This window comes from Varanus komodoensis, unplaced genomic scaffold (assembly GCF_004798865.1).
Source record: "Varanus komodoensis strain SLA01 unplaced genomic scaffold, ASM479886v1 scaffold93, whole genome shotgun sequence".
NCBI classification, from domain to species: Eukaryota; Metazoa; Chordata; class Lepidosauria; order Squamata; family Varanidae; genus Varanus; species Varanus komodoensis.
In genome coordinates, this window is record NW_025336635.1 from 1,550,317 (window position 1) to 1,563,625 (window position 13,309).

Sequence of the window (13,309 nt, forward strand, 5' to 3'; positions counted from 1 at the left end):
AAAAACAAATAACGACGGCGCCAGGCGGAGACCTTTTTATTTAAGCGTCATTTTAATTGTTAACAATATTTGTTTATTTATCTGGCCAGGGCGACTTCTTTTATATTGTTATTTATTTTATATTGTGAATTTTATATTGTTATTTTTGTATTTTATTGTATTTTATTTTGTGTTGTGAGCTGCCCCGAGGCTTCGGCAAGGGGCGGCATAGAAATGTTTTAATAAAATAAATAAATAAACAAACAAACAAATAAATATGTCTGTGTGGGAAAGAGAAAACCTACTGGCCACTCACTGTGCATTCCTTTCGCACCCATTGCAAGCTGATTTCAACAGAAGAGCAACTACTGATTTGGAATAATCCACGGCTGGGTGCAAATGAATTGAAGAACTGATTTTACTCTAGGTGATTGAAATGAGAAATTAATTGGCTGGCTTTGCCTTCCATGAAATGCAGATACACAAATCCTAGATGTTATTTCCAAATTTGCTCAGATTGATCTAAGTCAGCACGTGCAAATTTTATGCGCTTTTGGGGCTGTGCCTGGGCCCCTGTTCATTTGGGTGTCTAGTAACTACCCTTGAATAGATCTAAAATCTGTCAGAGGACGACGCTGGAGGATTCATTCCACCTTGGGAGTGGGAGGGGCTCTGCTGTGTAAGCCAAAGATCCAGCTAGTTCTGCTCTCACAGTGGCCCGACCAGCCACATTCAGGAAAGCCACAAGCAGGACACGCATGCTGTACAACACCAGCCTCCAGCCCATGTTCCCCAGCAGGTGTACATAGGCCTGCTGTCTCTGATCAGGAAGCAGCATAGGACAAAGAGGCTAAATGGCCTTCTGCTTCATCAGTGCGTCTGCCTGCTTGTAAAAGCAGTGAGCTTCCGAAAGACACTTTGACAGAGGTTTGGGGTCATAAAGGGACTTACTGTTCCACATCTCTGCAGGTTTGAGAAATGAACATTGGGAATAAACAGGACGGGCTGGGTTTCCAAGTCAGCCTGTGGTTTGAGGTATGTGATTTCATTGCCTCGGAAGCCCGAAACCAAACAGCTTTTCAGACCTGCAAGACAAAAATGAAGGTTCTTTTCCCACCATGTTTGCTACCAGAGATTTGCCATTTGAGAGAAACAGAGAGCGGCCCAAGTCATCCGTGGCCCTGCGTTGCTGCAGCTCCTGGAGCCCCTCAGCCAGCAGGAAGCCTGCGGTTGGGCTCCCACCATTTCCTTTCCATACTGGGAAAGAGGAATTTGGATCTGAGCTGTGTCTCTGTAGGAGGCAACCTCCACACCGATTCCTCAGCCAAAACTATTATTCCCCCCCCCCCCGCTCCCCATGGCTGCCCCTCAAAACTGCTACTTGCAGAGGACTACAAGCTCATAAAAACATTTTTAGAAAAAGCCAAAACCCACCCATGAAACTGACCCAGAACAAAACCGAACAGCAAAAGGTGCCATCCTAGCCTGTCAGGCTGGAGGATGCTGGGAACTTTAGGACTTTTTTCCTATCCAAATATGCACGGGATTGTATCTCGACCCTAATGCAGTCCAATCAATCAGTTCTCCCTAAAGTCTTCTGAAATAAAACACCGAGAAGCCTGGCTGGTTTGCATGGGAAGCAAGTTTCTGTAACTTGCCAGATCTCAGCCTCAGAGAAAAATGATTAAATGTATCTGAGGATAGGAAAAAATAAAATTCAAATTCCAAAAATTCCAGAATAAGTCCTTCTATCCCTCAACAAAATTACTAGAGAGTTTTCATAACTGGATACTATAAAGAGATCACAAGTAAAATGCCTGCCCTGCATTTGAATGCACAATCTAAAAGATTCGATGCTGAAGAGGAAGGGAGGTGGGGAAGAAACTCGAAGACTGATATGCATTTGGAGCTGCATCTGAAATGGCGCCATTCCTCTGCATGAGCCTGCCTGCAAACCGCGATCACTTGCAGCGCCTTCCGCTTTTAGAAGTTTGTCAGTGGCCTCTCTGGCTGTGGTGCCCAACCTGTGGGACGTCAGTCCAGCCTTCTCCACCTGGCCTCTGCATTGCTCTACCCTGGGCCACACCCGGCAGGGAGAGTGGCGTAGTGGTTAGAGTGCTGGAAGGTCCCGGTTCAGGTCCCCACGTCTGCCATGGAGCTCAGGTTGGCTTTGGGTCAGGCACGGACTTTCCTCCTCACAAGCTTGTTGTGAGGAAAAGATGGAGGAAGGAGGCCATCATGGAGGCCGTCTTGGTTCTTCGGCGGAAAAGGCAGAGCAGGGTTGCATCAAACGAATGAATAAACAAAAGGGCAGCTTGTTTTCCTTGTGTGCTTCAATGGTGTCAAGTTCCTTGGACTGGCTTTTTATCGCGCCGTTATCTTTGGTGGGCTTTCTTGGTGTTTTTATTTGACATGTTACTTATTATGCCTTGAATATGGATTTGTTTTGTAAGCTTGCTGGAGGGCATGCGTCAGGGTATAAATTCCATAATAAGCAAACAATATAAGTGAAGAGATGCCCCTTTGGAGCAGGCCTTTAAGTCCGGCTGGGGCCTGCCTACTCTGGCCTGACTGGGGCTCTTGCTAGTCTGAAGGTGGCGCAAATGGCCCGGGAACTCTGGCTCTTGATAACTGGAGCAGGATCAAGCCCTGTTCCCTGAAGGCACTCTTAGGAGCAGCCCAAACTAGCTGCCCAGCCCCATCTACGCACCGTTATTATTGGCATCCAGGCATTTCCCCTTCCGTCTGAACTGCTTGCGCTCATCATCTCGCATCTTCCTCTCTGCCCCCTGGAGGGAAAGTCAAAAGATGATGGGTAACCATCTTACTCACAGACCCATGGACGCTTCTCATGCATTGCTAAACACCTGCCTAGCAACCTTCCCACAGCCAGCAGGGAAGACGTGGAAGGAGAAATATGTATACCGCATATGTATATTATTATGAAGCAGGCAGTGGCTTCCAACAGCCACACCGACAACAGTGCTCATTGTGGAGATAAGCCATTCTGTCCTCGAATTGCAACACTAACGGTCACAGGGAGCCCTGCTTTATTTATGCATTTCTGGGCCACCTTCTACTCCTAATGGAGTCTGAGGAAGGCCATGCTCCATTTTCTGAGAAGAGAGTCAACAGCTCCCGGACCACCCAAAAACGCCGCCTTTGTTGCCTGCGCTGCCATGCAAGAGGCATGATCATGCGCTCTGGAGTGCGTGCGGCTGTCTTTGCTCTGGCTGATGCCCATCAGGTTCCACGGACTGCAGAATATCCTGGAGCAGAGCCGAGCACGGTGTCACGAACACTCCAGTGCCACAAAGCCAATGGCCCTCCCTGTCTCTGTTCCACAGGAGTCCACAGCCTGGTGGGGTCACCTGCAATTTCCACCCCAGGAGCATCCAGAAACCCAATCTCCTGATCATGATTCTCCCCGCATCTGCATACCGGAAGCTCAGCAGTCGTGCACACTTGCACAGGTTAGTGGGGGGGGGGGAGGTGGGCTTCTGGGGGCTCCATGTCCCCGGTGTGCTGGGTCAAAGCCGGTCACACACATAAGGAGTGCTGCACCCACTGAATCCACCCATCCCCACCCATCCCTTTTCTCTCTCCTCCACTCTGTAGCCATTAGGCTTAGAAAAAGACCCCATTCATGCAAATGGATTTAGTTCCCCTGAGTTGACATTGCCATACAGAAGTGGCTGTCCTGTTCAAGCTGCGGCAGTACACAAGGAGGATATGGTTAACACTTCCTTTCCCAGTTGCCACAACCAGCCCAAAAATCCCACTCTGTGCAGGAATTACGCTTAGGAAAAAAGGTTCGCTTTGCTTTATTAGATCATTTGTCACATCCAAGACACCACAGACCAGAGGCTCCCCACCTTTGGCTTTGTCCGTCTTTAAGATTCATCAAACCAAGCTCTCCATCTAGCAATTCGGCACTTTAAAAGCTCATCCAAAAAGGTGGTGCCTTTGCTTTGGAAGCTTTAGTTGTGATCTCTGGCTGAGCTGCCAGTTCCAAGCCTTCTGTACGTCTCCCCCACCAGCCCTCATGGAAAGCTTGCTAAAAGGGATTCACTCTACCTTATCGCAGAATATTTTGATCTGACAGACAGCTCGGTGGACAAGCCGGTTTGTCCCGGTGCTGTAGTCGTAAGTATCTATTTGCAGATTCAAAGGGACGCCCTTCACACCTTTCTGGGAGGAGAAATCCGTGCTCAGGCAGTTCACTCCGATAAACACCTGCAAGGAAGCGTGGAAGGGGCACGATTCAGCGGCAGTCCGCACAGGTCTGGAGGATATATGGAATTCTGGCCAATGCAAGACCATCGAGATGGTGTCATCTTAGATACAATATGCTTAGAGGAGCATCTGCATTGCTAGTGCAGAGGCAGCCAGGATGAAGGGAAGGGAGACAGAGGTGGGGTTCAATTTCTATATATTTTAAGGAGTGTCAAGAGTTTCAGAAGGATGATGTGGAGGGAAGCCACACTGAAGTGTTACAACTCTGCAGGGAGTATCTGCGAGCCCACTGGCTAGCCTTTTGGGTTATCCCTTTGGGCTGCTAACCCCTTTCCTCTTGGGCCACGGCCTTAGTGCCAACACGCTTCTTTCTTTGCATCAGGTCTATTGCTCTCCTGCAAATTTGAAACAACCAACCACTGCCCCCGGGATCTTTCTACCGCCCCCACTGGGCTGTGCCACCCACATTAGGAATCGCTGTCCTAGCTAAAAGATCGCACTCGGGTACTCCCAGTGATGCTTCTCTTTTACAGGGATGTTGCCTGTGTGAAGGAACGTGTGTGCGTGTGCGAGAGAGGGGTGTGCACATGTGCACATGAAGCATGGCCAAAGGCAAGAGAAAACGGTCTTGGGGGGAAAGTAGGATGACGAGGCTAATTGAATCGGCTGCAAAAATGGCTTCTTAGACCACCTGGTGCTGCAGGAGCAGTGCTCTTGGGGCAAGCAAACTGCAGCCCTCCAAATGGCTTGGCCTACGCCTCCCATGATCCCTCACTGTTGACTCCTGGCTGGGGCCAATGGGAGTCATGGCCCAATGCATCAGGAGGGCCACAAGCTGCCCAGCGAATGCAACACTAGTCCAGAAAAGATTTCGGGGTGCATTTGCGACAGGAGGCCCTACGACCAGAAGAGCTGCCATGCTGGCCCAAACAAAACCTTCTTCAGTCCACACAGGGCCCACTCAAACAACCCACCTGGGCGCCAACCCACAGAATAAAATTGCAATAGTGCTCTCCTGCTCATGTGCCCTAGAAATTGCTTCTGAAGCTATACTGCCTCTGATCCTGAAGCTTATATCCCCATCATGACCACCAGCCATGAAAGGCCTTAACCTCCATGAGGACCAGAGCCTTGCTCAGAGTTTGGAGGCATGGCATGATCGGTGGAAGGCACTGGAAAAGGCTCTGACAGCAACTCTGGGGATTTTGTTCTCTCTGAATTCTCAGCCTTCAGCAGCCCCAGGCCTGCTGCAGCCAGCCTACGTTCCCCAGAGGGTGATCTGCATGCCTGGGATATTTCGATGGAAGGGGAGTGGAGAAGCTGCCCTAATGTTTTGTAATCTCACAGTTGTCAGGAAAAGACCAAGATTGCTGTTGGACTCAAAAGAAAGGCCAGGGCCTGCTGAAACCTCAGAACCAAAAGAACTGCACTTGCAAGCCACCTGGGAGCACTTCTCGTTCAGCCCCGTGCACGTCTGAGTTCGCATGCGCGGGACTGCCCTGGGACTGCAGGCAGGCGCTGCCCTCTTTCAGAGGGCTGTAAACCGCTCTGGGAGATTTTTTGGCTGAAAGGCAGGACACCATGTCCTTTGAATGAATGCATAGTCACTTGCTGGCAGTATGTGCCATTAGTCTCGGTGGAACTTACTCCTGAGTAAGTACTACAGGGTAGCACTGTGGTGGCAAGGGTGCATTTCTGTGGATGCAGCATTCCGCCTCGGGAACGATCATTCTGGGTGTGAAGCAGGGGACATCCAACCGGGACTTCCCAAAACCCCGTCAGGCCACTGCTCTTAAGGTGCTTCGGGGACACTGAGGGAGTCAAATGCGCATGGAATTGCTGCAGCTGGGGGACAGCACGGTAGCGCAGCAGTGGGAACCGTGCCCTTCAGATCATACCTTTGCTTCTTCAGCAATGTTCCAGACAAAAGACAAAGCGTTGTAAGCCACCTCTTCGATGTGCTGCACGGTGTTGAAATTCTCTTTACAGTCCGCTGGAAGGCACAAAACTGGCAGTTATTCCTCAACTAGCCAATTATACGTTGTTGAGCTAAATAGCTACCATTGTCTTGAAGAGGTGTGACCAAACTGGCCTGTCTTCGTAGGCACGGTGGGGAAAGGAGGGGGTGCTGAATTTCCCCTTGCAGATTTGTTGGGTTGCCACCCTGAAGTGGCCCTACTTGCAGGTAATTGCAACGAATCATGTGCTAGATTTTATGTGCCATGCACAAGTCACTTCCAACTTGATTGTGCAGCCTCTGATCAGCCTGATTGTAGGTTGCTCCGTGATGTTCAAACTATGTACATTAGGGGTTGTTGGTGGGCTAAACAACCCACGTTTAACCTAAGAACTAATCTTAAGTTAACTCTGGGTTGTTTGTGTAGTTAACCCATGATTTACTGCTTTGAAAATCATCTTACAGTGCAAATGGAGGAAGCACTGTGCAAAAACCATGAGGCGATCAAAAGATTGCTGGGCAGAAGAAAGAAAGGGGAGCGGAAAAGGGCTGGCCAGCTGAGCTGATCCAAAGGGTCAGAATGTGATGCCGCCACCCGGGGCAGGTTTGGCCCAGGGGCCTCTGCTTCAAAACCCAGGCCCTAGAAGAAGGGCAGCTCATGGGATTCATTTTCCTTTCCTCCTAGAAAACTGTGATGCCCACATTCCGTACCGACATCAATGACTCTCTGCTTGGCTGTGGGCTGGCGGGAGTGCCAGTGCTTCCAGAACTTGAGCTGCTCCATCGGAATCTTTTCATTGTCAAAAACCACCATCACGACACTCTGGGAACAAGGCAGAAGTGCATTGAGATTCTACGTTAATTGGTAACTTCATTTGCAAAAAGTCAAATTCAGCTCTGGTTAACGCTACCCCATTTTCTTAAACTTCCATAATGATTGGCTTTAGAATCATTCTGATTTCAGGAAACAGAAATAGGGATGGGTGAGAATTTAGTTTTGGGTGAAGATTTAGGACCCAAGACATTTTCTATATGCGAGGCAAATAAGGTTAAAAAAAGGAAACTGGGAGAAACAGACTCTGTCCAGACCCAGGTTTGAACCCAGCACAGTCAGTTATGCTGGTGCTGATTATGTTCCCCCAGGAAGGTCCCCATCTTTAATAACCAGCAGGTGCTATCATGACCTCTCCAGGCTGGGAATTGCTCTGAGCGCTTCAATGCAGCTAGTGCGAAAGGGTAAGAATTTTGCTTCACTTCGTCTCTGTTAAGAATTTATTCAAATTCACTATTTTTTCGTATTTGAAAGAGGAAGAACTCAACATTATGAAAGCAAGAAAGGAAAGTTGACACATTTGTCCGTCCGTAAACCAGAAGTGTGACTGTGATGGCCAGGGAAAAATAGAGATGGGAAGGACTGGAAATCTCTGCAAAACTGTTTTTCCCCAGAAAATTTCCAGAGAAAAAATGGGAAATATATCCAATTATTTTCAGTGAATGCCCTGCTACACATGCCTTATGCTTTTTTTTTCAATTTTTTTCCACAAAGCACACTCATTTTTAAGCCTGAGCAGCCATTGGTTCAGGTCATCCTTCCAGTTCTGAAGGTCTCAGCTGTGCTTACCTTCACTTTGTTTGAAGTCAAATGTAAACACTTGGCATCTCCACCTGTCTTCAGGGTGACTGGGTAGAACTGGCCCTTGTTGAGGTAGGCCATGGGGGAATCTCCGGATTTGATGTGAATGGCTTTAGGGGATCCCAATGTGTATTCAAAGTCACTTGAGTGCAACAATCAGGAAAAAAGACAAACCGTAAATTAACACCTGGGCAACATCTTGCTTAGGACACCAAAACTCCACAAAATGGACAAGATTTTAAGCTCTTCAGAACCAGGAGGGGTGCCATGTACCAAGCAGAACCCATCGGGAAAGATGTTAGGAGATGCATGTTGGCAAGAGGGGAGGGATAAGGGTGGGGGAAAGGCTGCCCACACAGATATCCCATCAGCCTCCTCACACACTACTGTCCCCCCGAACAACCTCTTCCCTGGGGGTCTCAGAAGGGCGCACATGTTTGTGTTCATCAGCTGTCCTAATAAAGCGAGCACACTAGGAGTATCTGTTACATTTTGCCCTTGCTTCCAGCAGAGCTAAGTCCATGCACAGCTGGTGCTGTTTTGCGCTGGAAGACGGATGCACTGGTGCAGGATCACCAGAGGGCCAAACCGGAGGTGGCAGCCCAGCCTCATGAATGCTCTCCTTTGTCTGTCCTAATAGCATATAAAGCAAAAGAGTGACAAGTGGCAGGAGCGGGGAGGACTCTGCTTTTTAAGCGAAATGCTGCGCACTAGTGAGGCAAATTATGCCAGCTGGGCTGAAGCTTTGCAGCCCTGCTGTGTCCCATCCAGGTGTCCTGGGAGGAAGGATGGGACAAGCACTTAACCATGCCTTTTTCCTGAGAGGCAGCAGTTACCTCTTGGCATCTTTGACAGAATAGCCCTCCGAACATGGCGCTTCTGTCTGGGACTTCAAGATATCCGTGAAAATCAGTGCCTGTAGAAATACAAAATCAGAAAAGCTGCTTTTGCGTTTGAACTGATCAAGAATAGAAACCCTACATTCAATACCCTATGGAGACCAAGGCCAAAAGGACAAGCAAGCAAGCTAGCAAGCAAAAAGTCATTTTGAATCTTGAAGAAAGCCAGACTAGAAGGTCTGAACAGTGTTTTATCGACATGCAGGAATTTAGCAGAGGAAGTTTTGGCCGGCACGGAGATAAAACTGCTGAAAAACAGCCACATCTGCTGAAGTGACAGGCTGCAACAGCATCGGTAGACATAATAAAGCTGGCTTCCGTGAAAGGAACCATGCCCTGCTCTCGAGCCACTGACTCTAACAAAGGTCACAGGCTCAGGTCTTTCATAGGACCTGGAACGCTAGAGTCTAGCGATCCAACAGCACTTTCTTGACTGGCTTTCAGAGCAAACGCCGGGGAACAGAGAGAGCCAAGGAAGTGGTGCATTGTTGCACAAAGGTAATCTTTTATAAACATTGCCCCTCCCAAACCTCTTCCTAGTCAGCATCTTCCTCATACTCAGTCTAGGCAATACCCAGGAAGCCGCAATGTGCTTCCTCTTCCTGCTTCGGCCACATGATGCAATGGCTGCCTAATGAGAGCAAACAACCCTCATTATGGTGCAGGGCGAGGGTGGTGCGCACGCCCTTCCCCAGAGGCTCAGGAGCGTGGCGACTCTGCCACTCGGCGTGGGAGATCCTCCATTAACCTCTGCTGTCCATATCACGCCTTTTGTTACCCTACTCTCTCTCTCTCTCTCTCTCTCTCTCTCACGCACACGCACGGGTGCCCTTGGGCACCAGATAGGAATAGAGGATGGGACCGCAATTGTTGCGGGATGGACACGGCCTACGTCTTGTCTTCCTCTTTTCTTTTTTATTGACCGCTGGCTGCTTTGCACCTGCCCGATGGGATGGGAGAGGGTCGTTTGGCAAACAGTTCTGCAGGCACGGCTGACCGACGTACATGGAGAAATGATTTAAGGAAGCAGGAGGAGGGAATGACACAACGTCCTTCCAACAAAACAAGGCACTTCATTCTGCCAAATCCCCATGACGGCGAACTTGGCACATAAAGGACACTCCCTCTGCATGCTTAATGAGTGCAACTTGGGCTGCTCCCATTTATACCATACAAGTCGCATCCTGCACAGAGATGGGCAGAGCCATGCAATTTTGCTCCAGAAAGGGTTTGGCAGCCCTGATTTCTGAGCCTGGGTTCTGTCAAACCTTTCTGAACTGAATTCCAGCAGGTACTAGATTTCAGCGACATCATTTCTCTCTTCAGCACCATTAATGTCCGATGTCACTTTGCTGCAAGAAAAGGAACTGGGCAAGCCTGCAGGCCATCCTGACCTCCTGAGGGTCCTCTTTGAAGGTGCTGTCCGGCTGCCATCTCTGCTGTGGTGGAGCCACGTGGATCGCATCGAAGAGGGAACTGAGCGAGTTGTTGTCATACATATCTCCTGACGTCATCATATAGTTCTCAGGATTGGCCTCCAGCTTGCTGGGCCCAGGAGGCAAGGCCGGTGGCTTGTGAGAAGAGGGGATGCCTTCCAAACCTAAGCCATTCTTCTTGGGAAGCTCTGAATATTCCTGATTCATGGAAACATTTTCAGCCAGGAGCCTCATGAGATGAGCTGAACTTTCAAAGGAGGAAATCTCTGGGTCATACTCCATCCCATGGCAGTGCCTAGAAGGGGGGAAGGAAGCCAGGCAGAGCAACTCATCAGCGCAAGGTGGATGGGCATGTTGACTACACAGTTGTACCTGATATGCAAGGGTGAAGACCTGACACGATTTGCAAAGTGGTAGTAACTGCAGTGAGATGCCATTCAAACTACTCTAGAGGATTTGAGCATTGATATTCCAGTGTGGCATCGTGGTTAAGAGCAGGGGACTGGGACTCAGGCAACCTGAGGACCTTTTTCTCTGCAAAGCATTTTAGATGTTCTGTTTCAGCTAAACGTGGCACTTTGGAGCAGGATGAAATGAGTTGAGGTACCACCAGCATATAGAGAGCCAGTGTGGTGTGGTGGTTAAGAGGGTGGGACTGGGACACAGGCAACCTGGGATCTAGTCCCCACTCAGCCATGGAGCCAACTGGGTGACTTTGGGCCAGCCACAGACTCTCAGCCCAGCCTCCCTCACAGGGTTGTTGTTGTGGGGATACGATGGAGGAGGAGAATGATGTAAGCTGCCTTGAGCCCTTTGTAGGAAAAGGGCAGGATATAAATCGGAAAATAAATAAATAAATAAAGATTCCACTGAATAGCAAGGAGCATTTTACCACATATCCACCACCAATGTGCAGTCCACCGCGGTCACTTGCCGCAAGCCCTGTTCACATGCCGAGCACTGACGCCACACGCCTGTGAGAGTGTGCTTCGAGTCAAGCCTTCCATTGCTCCTTAAGGAATCGCCAACCAGCACCTCCACCCAAGCCGGTGGGGACTGGGGTCACAGCACACGAGGCTGGCGGCTGGCTTGCCCTCCCCAACAGCCACCAGGACAAAACCAGCATGCCCATACCCAAGGGCTGCAAGATGGCCATCCCCCCCTCACGTCAGAATTTCCCCCACCTCCTCAGGGGGCACACCGATCCTCAGCCATGTTGATCTACACAGCCATGCAGGCAGCTCCAGCCTGTACGCCCCCCGACCCCAGTCACGCGGGGTCGTGCAGGTTGCATGGCTGAGTTTCAGGTGCAAACATGGGATGGCCTTGGCGGTGGGGTGTCCAGTCACAGTGGCCATTTGGTGGGCCTCTCACAAACTGCCAAAAAAGAGGGAATGCATCTGCAAAAGGTAGGACAGAAGAGGCCACCGATTGGCATATGCATACAGAGAACATTACGACGATGAAAATAGAAGGAAAGTCCCTCCCACCCTGGTGGGCCCACCGCTTCCATTTGCTGCTCTGATGCTCACTGTGGATGGACCCAGTTCTGACCGTTATTTACCTTTAAACCAGAACCGGACAAGACAGTCCTTCAAATAGGGGATGCCTCTGCAGCCCTTCAAACCGAGGGCGGCTCTTTGGAAAGGGGGACTCCTGGCCATGTGGATGAGGGCAGGCGCCCCCAAGGCCTCATAATTCAACTGACACTCACCACAGAGGAGCAAGGTTCGAGACTAGACTCTTAGAACCATTCCTGGCATGACCAGGCCACTGTGCCTGAAAAGTGCTCCCCGAGAGGTGTTCTCTGTCCCTTGAAATGGGCTTCCTGGAGGCCACAGTTCTTGGCACCATGTCCAGCTGAGACATCGTTCAGGGATGCTTTCTTTCTCCCCGTCCAGAAGTCCCAGCTCTGCTGGCTGGCCCTCTGAGCGAACCTAGAACACCTGTCCTGTCTTCTCCTTCCATGTAAGAGCCTGCCTCCATACACTGCAAGGAACGTGAAACCATGTTTCTGAGAAGTACCCCCAGGACAGATATATGCCCTTAAGCTACAACACCATCCCAGAAAGCAAAGGAAAGCAAAGCGAAGGAACCGAATCATTCCCAAGCCAGTAAAGAGTTAATGTAAACCGTTTCCCTTCCTGTCCACAGCACCTGTGAGGTTGGGAGAGCGAAACCAACACTTCACAATCCCACTGCTGGGTCAGTGGTTCAGAAATAGAAATGCTAAATGCCAAGTGCAGGGGTACAGAGAGTGCAGGAAATGGGACTGAATGGAGTGATGCCAATGGACTGTTAACTTATTTAGGGGAGAGAGATCTGAAAGGCATGGAAGCCAAGGAGGATGAAAGGGAGAACACGGCTCCTTTTGGAAAGAGTTGAAACAGAAGCATGCTTATCGCCCTTACAGTGAGTGCAGAAAGGCCACAGGGAGTCTGTCCTCCTGGGTTCTCTCTGTACTTTGCTAGCCCCACTGAGGGAGACATGGGGTGACATCCAACCCTTCCTGGGATAGAATGTAGGAAACTGGGGGAGGAAACACGACTGAACCATCTTCTGCAGCACTACCCACTTTCACCCACACAAACCAGTTCCCCCAGCCAGGCCCAGCCCGGCACACGGGAGGCCACTTTCACCGCTATGGGCCACCTCCACACCTTCAGCACCGACCGGCAACATCCTCTTAACTGCATCCAGTCAGATCTTCAAGAGGATGCCAGGAGGTGCCTTCGAAGGCTTGCCAAAGCCAAGGGCTTCTCTGTCTTCCAGCCCCAAAGTGCATTCTTAAAAAGCTATGGCTAATCTAGACAGCATTCTAAAAAGCAGAGACATCACCCTGCCAACAAAAGTGCGTATAGTCAAGGCTATGGTTTTCCCAGTTGCAATGTATGGCTGTGAAAGCTGGACCATAAGGAAGGCTGAGTGCCAAAGAATTGAGGCCTTTGAATTGTGGTGCTGCAGGAGACTCCTGCAAGTCCCTTGGACTGCAAGGCAATCAAACCAGTCAGTCCTAGAGGAGATCAACCCTGACTGCTCTTTAGAAGGCCAGATGCTGAAGATGAAACTCAAATACTTTGGCCACCTAGTGAGAAGGAAGGACTCCCTGGAGAAGAGCCTAATGCTGGGAACAATTGATGGCAAAAGAAGAAGGGGACGGCAGAGGATG

The 13,309-nt window shown here is 49.9% G+C and overlaps 1 protein-coding gene across 2 annotated transcripts in view; it reads right to left on the reverse strand.

Moving 5' to 3' along the window:
- GRHL3 (grainyhead like transcription factor 3) overlaps positions 1-13,309 on the reverse strand; it is a 32,663-nt gene that overhangs the window by 17,708 nt on the left and 1,646 nt on the right. The window contains exons 3-10 of one of the 2 annotated variants that reach the window (XM_044418781.1): positions 10,099-10,435; positions 8,642-8,721; positions 7,794-7,947; positions 6,884-6,995; positions 6,114-6,208; positions 4,057-4,215; positions 2,690-2,768; positions 931-1,064 (exon numbers count right to left, since the gene is read on the reverse strand). In XM_044418781.1, the coding sequence (XP_044274716.1) occupies positions 931-1,064; positions 2,690-2,768; positions 4,057-4,215; positions 6,114-6,208; positions 6,884-6,995; positions 7,794-7,947; positions 8,642-8,721; positions 10,099-10,435 (1,150 nt within the window). Of the gene's footprint in view, positions 1-926; positions 1,065-2,689; positions 2,769-4,056; positions 4,216-6,113; positions 6,209-6,883; positions 6,996-7,793; positions 7,948-8,641; positions 8,722-10,098; positions 10,436-13,309 lie in introns of both variants that reach the window. The other variant, XM_044418780.1, reaches the window with a different exon arrangement.